The sequence below is a fragment of the Rhinopithecus bieti genome, unplaced genomic scaffold, assembly GCF_001698545.2.
Source record: "Rhinopithecus bieti isolate Rb0 unplaced genomic scaffold, ASM169854v2 scaffold_9203, whole genome shotgun sequence".
Taxonomy (NCBI): domain Eukaryota; kingdom Metazoa; phylum Chordata; class Mammalia; order Primates; family Cercopithecidae; genus Rhinopithecus; species Rhinopithecus bieti.
Window position 1 is genome coordinate 404435 of NW_016806154.1, and position 16157 is coordinate 420591.

General features: G+C 37.0%; 1 protein-coding gene across 2 annotated transcripts in view; it reads right to left on the reverse strand.

The window, feature by feature from the left end:
• STAG1 (STAG1 cohesin complex component) overlaps positions 1–16157 on the reverse strand; it is a 418116-nt gene that overhangs the window by 190395 nt on the left and 211564 nt on the right. For both annotated transcript variants that reach the window (XM_017874840.1, XM_017874839.1), the window contains exon 6: positions 6783–6859. In XM_017874840.1, the coding sequence (XP_017730329.1) occupies positions 6783–6859 (77 nt within the window). The remainder of the gene's footprint in view (positions 1–6782; positions 6860–16157) is intronic.

Sequence of the window (16157 nt, forward strand, 5' to 3'; positions counted from 1 at the left end):
AGTGAGAATTCACTCGTTACTGCAAGGAGGATACCAAGCCACACATGTAAATTCTATCTAACTTACAGTTATAATGTTCGATAGCAGGCCTGGGTGACTACAGTTAACATCAATATATTACATATTTCAAAATAGCTAGGAGAGAGCTGGGCACAGTGGCTCATGCCTGTGATCCCAGCTCTCAGGAAGGCCAAGGCAGGTGGATCACTTGAGGACAGGAGTTCAAGACCAGCCTGGCCAACATGGCAAAACTTTGTCTCTACTAAAAATACAAAACTTAGCTAGGAATGGTGGCACAAGCCTGTAATCCCAGCTACTTGGGTGGCTGAAGCAAGAGAATCACTTGAACTAGGGAGGTGGAGGTTGCAGTGAGCTGAGATGGTGCTACTGCACTCCAGCCTAGGCAACAGAGTGAGAGTCTGTCTCAAACAAATAAACAAAAGCTACGAAAGGACTTGAAATGGTACCAACACATAGAAATGATAAATACTCAAGGTAAGAGATACCCCAAATACCCTGACTTGATCATTATGCATTCTACGCATGTAAAAATATTCACATGTACTCCATAAAAATGTAAACTACTGGCCGGGTGTGGTGGCTCACACCTGTAATTCCAGCACTTTGGGAGGTTGAGGCGGGTGGATCACAAGGTCAGGAGATCGAGATCATGGTGATACCCCGTCTCTCCTAAAAAATACAAAAAAAATTAGCTGGGCACAGTGGCAGGAGCCTGTAGTCCCAGCTACTTGGGAGGTTGAGGCAGGAGAATGGCGTGAACCCGGGAGGCGGAGCTTGCAGTGAGTGCAGATCACGCCACTGCACTCCAGCATGAGTGACAGAGCAAGACTCTGTCTCAAAAAAAAAAAAAAAAAAAAAAAAAAATGTAAACTACTATGTATCTATACAAGCAAAAAGTTATACCTCTAATAAATAAAAAACCGAATTCCTACTATCTGGCTTTAGCTGAAAAATCTAATACATCTTAATAATTGACAAATATAAATGTGATTTATTTCAATCACTGTAAAATCCAATTTTGTACAAGTTTTAAAACGGAAAGATAAAGATTTTCCAATTATCAGCATGTAAGTATATCCTCAATACATAGTTTATCATGACTAATCCAGATGGTAATTTAATCCAGTAGCCACTGACATAAATGTTATTGTTGGAATATACTTTGGCTTCACAAATATCTCATTTAAGCATCTTTCATAATGACTGGATGTCTCAGATAATGTAATAGAGAGGTCTGACTCAATCTAAAAAGATTATTTTAGATTAAGAGAGTATAACTGGCTCATTAAAAAAAACTAGTATAATTCTATAACTCACTGGATCAGCAGTAAGAAATTGATAGTAAAAATAGCCAGAAACGAATTATATGACCAGAGTTGTTCAAATTGAAAAAACGTTAACTGTTACTGAGTAATCTCTTCCCAGCCATTTCAGTATCATAAACTTCTGATTATATAAAACACAAAATAGGGTAGTAGTTAAGAGTATGGACTTAGGGCCAGGCACAGTGGCTCACCTGAGGCCAGGAGTTCAAAGACCAGCCTGTCCAATATGGTGAAACCTCGTCTCTACTAAAACTACAAAAATTGGCCAGGTGTGGTGGTGTGCGCCTGTAGTCCCAGCTACTCAGGAAGCTAAGGCATGAGAATCACTTGAACTCGGGAGGCAGAAGTTGCAGTGAACCAAGATCGCACCACTGCACTCCAGCCTGGGTGACAGAGCAAGACTCACTCTCCAAAAAAAAAAAAAAAGGTACAGCTGTAGGAGCTAGATTGTTTGGGTTCAACTCCTGGCTTGCCATTTAGTAGTGGTGTGACCTCAGGTAAGTTTCTTAACCCTTTTGTGCCCCAATTTTCTCATCTGTCATACAGGGATAACAATATTATAAACTACCTACCTCACAAAAATGTTGTGAGGATTAAGTATATGTAAAGCACTTAACAGTGCTTGCAACTATTAAGCATGATTAGTAGCTATTATTATTACTATTCAACATGTTTGCTCTTGTCCCCAACAGTTTGAACTGCAGGGTTCAGTCATTATATATTTCCTTTGTTACACTTTTGCATATTACAAATTCATTACAATTTCTGGAGTCACTGCAATTTTTTAATTATTGATTTGTCTTTTGGCACTTGTCATTTCTATTTTCTTTCTTTAACATTCTGTTTACCTTTCTCATCTTGGAGCAGTTTCCACAGTGAAGTATGCAACACAAACAGAGTGGTGTATTGCAAGAAAATATTAGAACTTCTATTTCTATTTATTTTTATCTACAAAAAGAAAGAAATTAATTGTTGCTAATATTTAATATACAGAATAAGCCTGGTATGCCCTCACTTGGTCCATATTTCAGATTGCTTTGTGTCACAAAACAAATTTAAAAGAGTAGCAAAAAAGAGTTCAATACTCAAAGGAGTTGACAGTAGAAATGGCATTCATCACTGGTTTCTTAAGTTATTTTAAGTTACATATGACCAATTCAATGACTTTAAGCTTAACAGTGTCTTTTTTTTTTTTGAGGTGAAATCTCACTCCATTGCCCAGGCTGTAGTGTGGTGGCATGATCTTGGCTCACTGCAACCTCTGCCTCCTGGGTTCAAGCGATTCTCCTGCCTCAGCCTCCCCAGTAGCTGGGATTATAGGCGCGTACCACCATGCTAATTTTTGTATTTTTAGTAGAGATGGGGTTTCACCATGTTGGCCAGGCTGGTCTCAAACTCCTAATCTCAAATGATCCACCCACCTCAGACTCCCAAAGTGCTGGGATTATAGGTGTGAGCCACTGCACCTGGCCAATAGTATCTATTTTTAACTCCCGGTAAAATGGAAAGGCACCAAGCACAGATTTTTCAAGAAAACTGAAACAACAAAAACCTGAGTATGTGATCATAAGCAAATAAGAAATGTGGTGGCACAGTCACTTCTTGCATGAGTTCATCTAAGTCCACTATAAAAGTAAAGCCATGAAAATCTAATAAGAAAATGACCTTGAAAAGTTTAAATTATTAAGAAGACTATTAAAAACAAGGATATAGACCCATTACCAACATTAGAACAATGTCTAAATACTGAGTCTTGAGTAATTAGCCTGTGATATCTGAAAACCACTTTGAGATCACGTATTTTAATCATAATAGTATGACACAGTCTTCTTTATCTGTCCGTTAAAGATTACTGACACAAATAATGATAGCGCAATACTATATACATTTAATTCTATCAATAAATATGCATATGCTGCAAAGTACACTTTAATACAATAAACAAACAAGGGTATATACTCAGTCTTCTGATTATCAAGGGTGGAAGGAAGAAATCTTTTCATATATTCATTATTTGTAAGATATTTAAGTTCAGAACTAAGGTGGTCTCAGATAATCACCACATACTCTTTTTTTTTTTTTTGAGAGAATCTCACTCTTTTCCCCAGGCTGGAATGCAGTGGTGTGATCTCAGCTCACTGCAACCTCCACCTCCCAGATTCAAGTGATTCTCCTGCGTCAACCACTCCAGTAACTGAAATTACAGGCATATGCCACCACTCCTGGCAAATGTTTGTATTTTTAGTAGAGATGGGGTTTCAGCATGTTGACCTGGCTGTTCTTGAACTCCTGACCTCGGGTGGCCCACCCACCTTGGCCTCCCAAAGTACTGGGATTACAGGCGTGAGCCACCATGCCTGGCCACCACGTAGTTACTTCTAAGCACTCCTCTCGTAAGTTAAAAACATTAGCCCTCTGAAAAGGAGCATAACGAAGAGAGAGGAGGCTTATCACAGGTTTTCACTATTAGGATGACAGTTTAAAAAATGTTTAGTGATGGGATATACAATTGAAACAATTTAGAGACTTTAATTTGGGACTAGAGACAATTTGAGCTTTCCCCTATCATATCTGTAATATTTCCTTTTCACAGTTTGTATACTATCTAACCCTTTTCATACTTATTAATAATGTTAATCCTTTGATTAGATAAATGCTGAAATGGATAAATTCAGAGAAATACATACAATTAGGAAAAGAGAAAAAATGTGCAACATAAGTTATCACGGCAGAGAGCACAATACACAGAAATCGCACAATTTATCAATGTAATGCAAAAGAACAAGCAAGAATTAAAGGCACTAAATGAATACACTAAATGTGTTTTGTTACAAAAATTTCCCTACATAAAAGTTATACTTAAAACATATGAAAACTATGCAATCTGACCTTGGAAACATACCAAAGACTTTACATATGAATGTGCAATTCCAAAAATGTGGGGAAGAAATATCAATTTGCTTTAGCTTTCTACAGCTAGCTCTATCAAGAACCAAGTGTATGTACTGACTGAATAGCCCATAGACTGCTCTGGGAATTAATTTATTTTTAAATTAGGTTGATATTACAATCACAAAGCACTGCTGGCTGTGTGCAGGTTTACAGGTATTTTAAAAAGATTATTAACAAATGTTATAATAATCTGTTTGTAATAAAGAATGGGAGCCAAAGTATACTTCTCAGGCAATAACTTACTTTTAGATCACTTTACTGAAAATCTAAACAGCTTCAAACTAGCTCATCTCACCTTTACCTTACTTTGCTGTAAATACAATGTATTAATTTCAATAAAATTTTAATGATTATTCCTTAAGAATTAGACATCGTTCTAGACCCTTGGAATCCAGTGGTTCTTGTTATCAGATCTTTTAGAATATTACAGAATACAATTTAACAAAACTAACCCCCTCAACTCCCAGAAAGCCAAATGACATATATAGTCTTTTGAAGAAAAAAACATAATAAATTTGTTAAAATAAGGTATATTTCACAATATACATGCATTTAAACCAAGTTTCTCAGGTGTATGCACAGTAACAAAAGGACTAATATCTTCCTCAAGTGACAGAAGATAAAATGGATAGCCTCAAATATCTAGTAAGTATTTTCACTTCAAATAAATACCTTCATATCATAATCAAACTGTGTTACTTTACTATCAAACAAAAAAACTTGAATGGTGCTTTTTAAAAAGTCGTCTTTGATTAAGTTGATCTTCTCAAATACTGCAAGAAAATATGTTTAGGTATATGAAATGCCTTTTCAGTCATTTCACTTGCAATGTAACTCATTCTTAGTTTTCTTAATAGTTTACTATTCCTTCAATATACCATAATAGTTAACAATATTTACAGGAGTATTTTTTTAAGTATATATTTGGCCGAGCGTGGTGGCTCATGTCTGTAATCCCAGCACTTTGGGAGGCTGAGGTGGTTGGATCACCTGAGGTCAGGCGTTTGAGATCAGCCTGGATACCATGGAGAAATCCTGTCTCTACTAATAATACAAAAATTAGCTGGGCGTGGTGGCACAGGCCTGTAATCCCAGCTACTTGGGAGGCTGAGGCATGAGAATTGCTTGAACCGGGGAGGTGGAGGTTGGAGTAAGCTGAGACAATGCCACTGAGCTCCAGGCTGGGCAACAGAGTGAAACTGTGTCTCCAAAAAAAAAAAAAGTATATATTTATTTTCCTGAATTTCTCAACTTCTAGTTATTTAATAATCCTAAAACAATAGTCATGCTTTCTTGTTATATGTGCCTTTTCACAGTGTCTTTATTTCTGTTTTTATCTCATTCTATTTTGATACGTGAAGAGTTTTACTAAGTTAATTCTTGGCTTTTTTAAATTTTCTTTAAACCAGTAGTTCCCAAGCTTTGGTATACATTAGAATCACCCGATGAACTTTCAAAAAACACAATACCCGGGTCACACACTGTTTGTCTTAATATGTGTGTTTGTATTACTTTTTCCAAGTTAAAATTAATAATAATAAAACCCTAAGCCCACTCCCTGTCAAAGAGTAGACCTAGAAAACAACCAATATTTTAGTGCTGAAAGTCAAGAAAAGAAACACATACCAAAATAGAAATGTTATTTAAATCAAAAGGCAGATTGTTAAAACTGGAATTAATGGTAGCCTAATACATAATATAAATTCATTTCACCATAAATACAATACAGAAATAAAACTGTGGAAATGTTTCAGCATTTACAATCAGTATAAAACTGCTCAAGAGAATATTTCTATGAAAATGGGAAAGGTGATTAATTTGTGAAGCTAAGCAAAGAAAACATGTATTCTAAATGAAAAGAATACTTTCAAGTAGAGTGTCCCAAATAGAAGCTTAACATTCATACACACACACACACACACACACACACACACACACACACACACACACCAGGGGTTTGGGAGAAGTTCCATGTAAAATAATTTTGGGAAATTCTGGGTTAAATGAAGGCAAGCAGGGCTTTTCTTAATTAGGATATCTTGGAATCTTAAATAACATAACATGATTTTATAAACTGTGAGACAGGTATAATATGTGGTCCTGCTTAGAATTCACTGACCTCCAAACCATTTTCCCTTTAAAGCGTTTAATGCAATTAGCATTCCACAAACAGAAAACTGCTGGAGATGCATTTATAAATTTGGGAATTTGAGATGGTCTTCAAAATAAATGTCAAGAATCTACTTCTACCTCATACCACTAATTTTCTTATCCTGCCAGTAATTATTCAATACTCCACACAACATAATCAAACCTCGAAAGATCATTAATTTTGGAATTAGTACCATAGATTATCATATATAATTAAAAAACAGATCTTCAGTTACACTAAACATCAAATCAAAACAAAACCTGAGATAATCAACATATTCATCATGTGAAAGTATTAAGTAAGCAATTTGTACAAATACTGGAATGCTATACCTCATCAAATTCTTCAGTCATTTTTCTGATGATTTCTGCATTCTGCATATTTCGAAACATCTCTATTCTCACAGTACCTGTGGAACGACAGATTTTACAGTTAATCTTTCAGATCAACTTCCACTCTCTCAAGCATTAACAAGTTATCTGTGAGAATCCCAAAAGAATAACCTTCCAACATATACTTTATATTAAAACATAAAACGTTGTTTGATCAGGCTCTTCTGACAGGACAGTACTCCTAAGAAGGAAAAGGAAGAATTTTGAAATTGCCATTTTAAACCATAATTAGACATAACATCAGAAAGCTACCATAAAGTTCTAGATAATTTAAATTATGTTAAATTGTTGATAAAAGTATATAATTTGGTACAATCTCTACAGTATGCAGTTTGGTAAATGTCTGCCAAAACTACAAATTTACACACTCTGATCCATGGATTGTACTTGTAGTAAAACATCCACAGAGCAAAACATGTGCAAAGTAATGACTGTAAAAGGTTATCCCTGAAGCACTGTTTGTAATAAAAAAAAAAAAAAAAAAAAAAAAAAAAAAAAAGGAAAGAAAGCCTATATGCTCATAAAGATCAGATGAAATACATAAAAAGGTGATATTAATGACAATGGTGGTGGCAGCTAACATTTGGGTGCTTACTATCTCCCGGGCACTTGATGTTTATACATTTAATCTTTACAACAGCCCTATGAAGAATGTACTATTATTTCTGAGACAAGAGGCATCTAGAGGTTTAGCAACTTGCAAAAAAAAGTTTCCCAGTATCAGACCCATGGTTTACATGCAGGCAGACTGTCTACTATGATAACCACTATTCTTTATTGACTCTCAAAGTCAATGGAATCTATCAAAACTATGGACGGAGCTTTCAAAAAAATAAGCTATCTATGACTGATATGGAAAGATCTATAGGATATATTCAAACACAAAAAAGAATGGATATTGAAATATATTTGATTGAACACATTAAAATATTTCTAGAAAGATACTCTAGTAAAACTGGTTGCCTCCAAGAAAGAGAAATGGGCAGTTGAGGTTTAGAAAACAAAGGAGACTACATTCATGCTTTTGCACTTTAAAATTTGAACTACATGAGTATATTACTCAAACAAAATTATGAGTAAATACATTTCAAATAAAAAAATGAAATGTAAAAAACTAAACTGAAAGACACTGCTCTTAAACACTATCAGGCATTTGTATAATCCTTATCGATATGCACTCAGTAGAAGGCAAGAATAAGAATCCTCAACACAAGTTTCCCAGAAATACTGTGTTTTTGTTATCTGCTATCATAGGGCACAAAAGATGGAACATAAGGGTGGAAAACACATTCTTGTATAAATATCTATATAAACAACAATAAAAACAGACTGTAATTGTAGTTGCAGTGATTAAAAAATACATCAGAAGCTTCAGAAAATAAGTCATCCTAGAGTGGCTCAACGTCTTTAGAATAAGACATAGTAGGGTTTCTCAGCTCCACCAGTTACCAGATATGGGACACTAGAAAAGTCACTTAATCTCTATGAAACTAGGATTTCTAATCTTTTAAATGGTGAGAATATCACTGCAGAGCAGAGAAGTTTTCTTCAATGTTCTAACTGCTATTGCCTGGAACATTACTTAGCACATGGGAAACATTCAAACAAATAAATAAGGATGATAAGAGAATTAAATGAGGTAACAAATGTAAAGTATTTGGCATTGCGCCTGTAGCATAAAAGATACTCAGTATTAGACTCTCCTACTTGGGCATTCATTTTTTTTGATACATTATCGTGCCCATTTTGGGGTTTTCCCATCACCCAAACCTATAGCCTCCACCTCCAGAGTAGACATATCAGGTCCAACAGCACTAAACACCCCATTCGAAATGCCTAGTACCTATTCATGGGGGTAAGTTAAGACAATGAAGAGGTAAATTGTCAGAAAAGTCAAGAAGGACCCAGCAAACTTTCTTATCCTCATATTTATGAACCACAGTTTAGAGAAATGTCTCAACCCTGTTCCTCCTCAGTCATTTTCAATTCTCCTCCTTCTCTATTCTGTGAGATCAGCCAGGGCAGAAACCCCAAGCCTTCTATGCATCCCTTCTAGGTACACAAGTACATAGAAGACTGAAAGTAGACAGAACTCTACTCAGCAGCAAAACAATTTATCCAAATATAACAAAAGGCTCTTTTAAGTATATATTAATGGCTTTTGGCCATGCATGGTGGCTCACACCTATAATCCCAGCACTTTGGGAGGTTGAGGTGGGCAGATTGCTTAAGATCAGGAGTTTGAGATCAGCCTGGGCAATACGGCAAGACACCATCTCTACTAAAAATACAAAAAAATAGCCAGGTGTGGGTGGCACATGCCTGTAATCCCAGCTACTCAGGAGGCTGAGGCACAAGAATCTCTGGAAGCTGGGAGGCTGAGGTTGCAGTGAGTTGAGATTGCGCCACTCTACTCCAGCTTGGATGACAGAGCAAGACTCCCCACAGCCATCCAAAAAAGTTGATAGCTTTTACGACACACCATTCTTGCTTGCCATTCTTGCCCAAATTACTGAAGTCTAAGTGTGGTTGAAATACACTAACACTGTCTAACACACTTAGCAAAAGAGCCTTCCAAATAGTAGATGCTTTCAAAGTAATAGCTCCATGTATAAATCATTTTAAAGCTTTTCTTTTACAGAGTAGATTATAGACTCTAAATAAATAAAATGTAATCTAGTTATGTACTAGAGATAATCTAAGCAAATGACAGGATCGTTTTTATTGTTGTCTCACCTTTTCTTTTTTTCGAGACAGTGTCTCCCTCTGTTGTCCAAGCTGGAGTGCAATGGCTCGATGCTTAGCTCACTGCAACCTCCACCTCCCAGGTTCAAGCGATTCTCCTGCCTCAGCCTCCTGAGTAGCTGGGATTACAGGCACGCATAACCATGTGTAATTATTCTCTACTAAAAACACAATAAATTTTGTATTTTTAGTAGAGACAGGGTTTCACCATGTTGGCCAAGCTGGTCTCAAACTCCTGACCTCATGATCCACCCACCCTGGCCTCCCAAACTGCTGGGATTACAGGCATGAGCCAGCGTGCCTGGCCATTTTTTGTTTCATTTTTATATAACCTAGTCTGATAAAGAGCAAACTGTAAATCAAGATTAGATATAAATATGGGTGGATTGGTAGAAAAAATCTGATCAGGCAAGAAATGTTGAGCTTACTAAAACTGAGAAGGATTCACTAAATATCAGCATACCAGAAATGTAGAAATTAACAGCTACCTAGTAATGCAGTGACTACATTTAAGAGTCTTTTTCAAGACTTGAGGAGGGGGTCTGGGGGAAAGGCAAAGAAAGAGACACTTTGATAGCTTTTAAGCTTAATCATAAATATCTTGGGATGCATGGGATCTGTCTAGATAGTATGTGCAAAAATGAAAAAAAAACCTCACAAATTATGAATAAAGATACATTTTTGATACTTATAAATTTTTTAGAATGCCTTGAAAACAAATTGCTGTGATTACATCTCCAATGATGAGTCTGTCTCTAGATGGCAGCCTTCACTTTATAACAGTCCTTGTGGCGGGGGAGGGGGGGAAACTAATGTATTTTTTCCTTTCTAAATACAAAAGATAAGTAAAATATTAAAGTAAATGTTTTTAAAAATCACGTATTGGCACATAACATGTGAATACCGATTATCTCATCTTTCAAGACTGCACAGGATGCAGTCTATCTACACCAAGAACAGAAACTTTACCAAATATTAGAATATCAAATTGTAGAGCTTGTTTGAGCCATGCTAGTATAGCCCAGGACCAAAAGTAAGCACTATCCTAGAGCTATAGAACTGTTCAAAGATATCCAAAGTATATTCACCATATTTTCAAGAACTATTAAAGTAAGTTCATCTTCAGTGCTAACATTATTCATGTAAGACTTAGAAGAAATGACTGTAAGAAAAATAATGTCTGTCTGTCACCTCAGTTCTATTATTATTATTAAGATTCAAGATAGGCAGGGTTTCTTGACCTGTGGCACATGGATTCCAAAGTACCTATGAGCCATTTTAAAACATATGAAAATTGGTGTCTATGTATTTTTGTAGAGAAAGTCCCAAAATATTCAGGATATTACTAAAGAAAATTGAGAACTCAGGCAAAAATTATGCATTAGAGACAAGAGGTCAACCAAAAAATTTTAGTCATAGGTAACTAAAGGGAGAAATAAAATGATAACAATAAAAAATAACTCTAGAGAAGATTGTTACCTTTCATAGTATGGTATGGAAAAGCAAGGAGTAGAAAATGGGGAGTAGAAAAGGCTGAACTCTTCTCCTTTCTAATTAATGAGGCCATGAGTGAAATAATCTGATATAGGGAGAGCCAGATTTCATTTCTAAGTTCAGGCAGAAAAGCAGAGAAGCTGCCCACATGGTTATACAAATCCATGAAGTACAGAGCAAAAGGTTTTACCAAGTATCTTGTTTATAGATGACATTGTATAATTGGCTCCAGTTACACAATTTCAGATTTAAATATTTGAGACTATTAAGATTCTTTTTTTTTTTGTTGTTGTTGTTGTTGTTGTTGAGATGGAGTCTTGCTCTGTCGCCCAGGCTGGAGTGCAGTGGCCGGATCTCAGCTCACTGCAAGCTCCGCCTCCCAGGTTTACGCCATTCTCCTGCCTCAGCCTCCGGAGTAGCTGGGACTACAGGCGTCCGCCACCTCGTCCGGCTAGTTTTTTGTATTTTAGTAGAGACGGGGTTTCACCGTGTTAGCCAGGATGGTCTCGATCTCCTGACCTCGTGATCCGCCTGTCTCAGCCTCCCAAAGTGCTGGGATTACAGGCTTGAGCCACCGCGCCCGGATGACTATTAAGATTCTTAGGCAGTTTCTTACCAGATTGCATATAAACGACCAAGTTCTGTTTCTTCAACCTGTGCTTCAAAGCTATGTCACTAGGGGTCCCAAATAATCTCAAGTATACTTTGAAGTCTCTCACAACTTTTTTCAGGTGCCACTAAGACTTTCTTAACTCATCTTTTGCCTAGAATACCTATTTTTCATTTTATGAAACTTTTATGTATGTGATTAATGAGGAAAAGAACTGGTTGGGTTTAGTACTTTAGTTTCAAATTTTCAAGGAATTTTTCTTAACTGAACTCCTATAGCATTTAAAAAATACATGCTTTCTATTTTAGAATAGTTTTAGACTAACAGGAAAGGTACAAAGATAGTATAGAGATCCCATACACATCAGATCCAGTATCCTTTACTGTCAATACCTAACATTAGTATAGTACAACAGTCACAACTAATATGCCAATATTGATAAAATTAATAACTAAAGCCCATACTTTATTTAGATTTCCTTAGTTTTACCTAGTGTCATTTTTCTGTTCCAGAATACCACCAAAGGTGGTAGTTGTCATGTCTTCTTAGACTCCTCTATACTGTGACACTTTCTCAGACTGTTTATCTCTAGAACGAATTCATTTTGCATTACTGACACTTGATACACATTATTAGGAATTTCCCACTTCCTGCTTCCCCCTGCCCGTGGCAATCACCCTTCTGCTCTCTCCTTCCATGAGTTACATACCTCATGTAAGTGTAATGAAGCAGTTACTTGACTGATTTCTGTGTCTTTCTGTGGCTGGCTTATTTCACTTAGCATAATGACCTCCAGACTCATCCATGGCTGTTGCATATTGCAAAATTTTCTTACTTTTTAAGGTTCAATAATATTCTATTGTATGTATATACTACATTTGATTTATCCATTCATCCATCCACAGACACTTTTTGGTGTTATTCCCATGAATTCATTGCCAAGACCAATGTCATGATGCTCTCTCTTCCCTATGTTTTCTTCTAAGAGTTTGTAAGTTTCAGGTCTTACGTTTAATTATTTAATCCATTTTGAGTTGATTTTTGTGTAAAGGTGTAAGGTAAGGGTCCAAACCAATTTCATTCTTTTGCATGTGGATATCCAGTTTTCCCAAACACCATTTGTTGAAAAGACTATCCTTTCCCTACTGCATATTCTTGACACCCTTGTCAAAGGTTAAGTTGTCCATACGTACGTGAATTATTTCTGGGCTCTCTATTCTGTTACATGAGTTGCTATGTCTACCTTCATACTAGTGCCAAACTGTTTTGTTTTTGTTTTTGGAAACAGGGTCTCACTCTGTCACCCAGGCTGGAGTGTAGTGGCATGATCATGGCTCACTGCAGCCTTCACCTCCCCAGCTCAGGTGGTCCTCCCACCTCACCTCCCAAGTAGCTGGAACTACAAGCATGCCCCAGCACTGATTTTTTTCTATTTTTAGTAGAGATAGGATTTCACCATGTTGCCCAGGCTAGTCTCAAACTCATGGGCTCAAGTGATTTGCCTGCCTCAGCCTCCGCAAGTGCTGGGATTACGGGTGTAAGCCACTGAATCCAGCTGATGTTTTAACTACTGTACTTTTGTATCATATTTTGAAGTTTGGAAGTGTGGTACTTCCAGTTTTGTTCTTTCTTCTTCAGACTGTTTAGGGTATTAAGGGTTCTGTGATTCCACATGAATTTTAGAATTTTTCTATTTCTGCAAAAAATCCCATTGGAATTTTGACAGAAATTTCACTGAGTTGGTAAGATCAGTTTAGGTAGTACAGACACTTTAGCAATATTAAGTCTTCCAATCCATGAACACAAGATGTCTTTCCATTTGTTTCTGTCTCCTTTAACTTCTTTCATCAATGTTTTGTTGTTTTCACAGTCTTTTACCTGCTAATATATTTGGGTCTGTGTCCCCACTCAAATCTCACGTCAAATAATCTCCAGTGTTGGAGGTGGGGCCTGGTAGGAGGTGATTGGATCATGGGGATGGATTTCCCTTTTGGTCCTGTTTTCATGAGAGTGAGTGAATTATCATGAGATCTGGTTGTTTAAAAGTGTATATAGTACCTCTTCTCCCTCTCTTCCTCCTGCTCTGGCCATGTGAAGACATGCCAGCTTTCCCTTCTAATTCTGCCATGCTTGTACATTTCCCTGAGGCCTTCCTAGCATGCTTCCTCTACAGCCTGCAAAATTGTAAACATTAAACCTCTTTACTTTATAAATTACTTGGTCTCAGATATTTCTTTACAGCAGTGAGAACAGACTAATACACCTCTTTAGTTAAGTTTATTCCTAAGTATTTTATTCTTTCTTATGTTATTATAAATTGGAATGTTTCCCTAATTTTCCTTCAGAAAGTTCAGTGTTAATGTATAGAAATGCAACTAAATTTATACGTTGATGTTGCATCCTGTCACTTTGCTGAATTGATTGATGAATTCTAACATTTCTGTGGAATAATTAGTTTTCCTTTTTTTTTTTTTTCCCTTGAGACAGAGCTTCACACTTGTCACCCAGGCTGGAGTGCAATGGTATGATCTCGGCTCACTCCAACCTCCGCCTCCCAGGTTCAAACGATTCTCCTGCCTCAGCCTTCTGAGTAGCTGAGATTACAGGCACCTGCCACCATTCTGGTTGATTTTTTGTAGAGATGGGGCTTCACCATGTTGGCCAGGCTGGTCTTGAACTCCTGACCTCAGGTGATCTGCCTGCCTCGGACTCCCAAAGTGCTGAGATTACAGGCGTGAGCCACCACGCCCGGCCTGGTTTTCTATATATAAGATTATGTAATCTGCTAACAGAAACAATTTCACTTATTCCGTTTTTTGTTTTTTTGCTTGCCTAATACCTCTGGGCATGCGCAGAATTTCTGATAATACACAGAATAAGCAGTGAGAGTGGACATCCTCACCTTGTTTCTGATCTTACAGAAAAAGCTTTTAGATTTTCACCATAGAATATGTTAGCAATACACTTTGTATATATGGCTATTATTATGTTCTATTTTCCTCTATTCCTAGTTTGGTGAGATTTTTCTTTTAACATGAACAGGGTGCTGGTTTTATAAAACTCTTTCTCTGGTATCTACTAAGATGACCAAGTGATTATTATCCTTCATTCTGTTAATGTGGCATACCACATTAATTGATTTTCATTTGGTGAACATTTTAATATGCTGTTAAATTTGGTTGCTAGTCTTTTGTTTAGGATTTTTTGCATATATACTCATCAGAAATCTATACTGGCCCTTTTCTTTTTGTGGTATCTTTTTTGGGATATCTTTGCCTGACTTTGGTATAAGAGTAATGCTGCCCACATAAAATGAGTTTACAAGTGTTCCATCCTCATCAATTCTTTGGAAGAGACTGAGAAGAACTGGCATTAATTCTTTAAATGTTTGGCAAAAGTCACCAGTCTGAAGCCAAATGATCCTGGGACTTTTCTATGTTCTCTCAATCTGATTATAGGTCTGTTCAGCTTTATTTATTTATTTATTTATTTTGAGACAGAGTCTCGGTCTGTCGCCCAGGTTGGAGGGCAGTGGCGCAATCTAGCTCACTGCAAGCTCCGCCTCCCGGGTTCACGCCATTCTCCTGCCTCAGCCTCCTGAGTAGCTGGGACTGCAGGCGCCTGCCACCACGCCCGGCTAATTGTTTGTATTTTTAGTAGAGACGGGTTTTCACCGTGTTAGCCAGGATGGTCTCGATCTCCTGACCTCACGATCTACCCACCTTGGCCTCCCAAAGGGCTGGGATTACAGTGCGAGCCATCGCACCCAGCCCAGCTTTTCTTTTTCTCTATGACTCACCCAGACTCCAAGTCTTGATAGGTTGTATGTTTCTACAAATTTAGTCATTTATTTTAGATTATCCAATTTATTGGTGTAGAGTTGTTCCTTGTAGTCTCTTATGATGTTTATTATTTCTGGGGCATCATCTGTAAAGTCTCCACTTCCATTTCTAAATTTCAAACTTGACTTGTTTTTGATGACCACAAAGGTTTTAAGCAGTGGTCAAGTATTTTACATAATGTCTTTCAATTTGTCTGATTCTTTTCTTATGGTTAGACAGGGTTTATGGATTTTTGGAGGGACGCTCAAGAGAGAAATTGCCATCCTCATCATATAAAATCAAGTCACTATCAATATGACTAAACACTACTGATTATTAACCATAACATCTACATGCAATAGTGTTTGTCAGTTTTCTCCTTGGTAAATTGCACTTCTCCACCTCTTTCCACACTGTACTCCTTAGAAGTCACTATGTACAGCCCACACTTAATAGGTAAGAAGTTATGTTTCATTTCCTTTAAGATGATTTAGGTATCTACATAAACTTTTTTGAACTCCTTTTTTTATTTTTATTTTTTTGAGAGAGAGAGAGCAAGGAAGAGCGAGAGAGGGCACAATCCTGGCTCACTGTAGCCTTGACCTCCCAGAATCAAGCAATCCTCCCACCTGAACCTCTCCCACC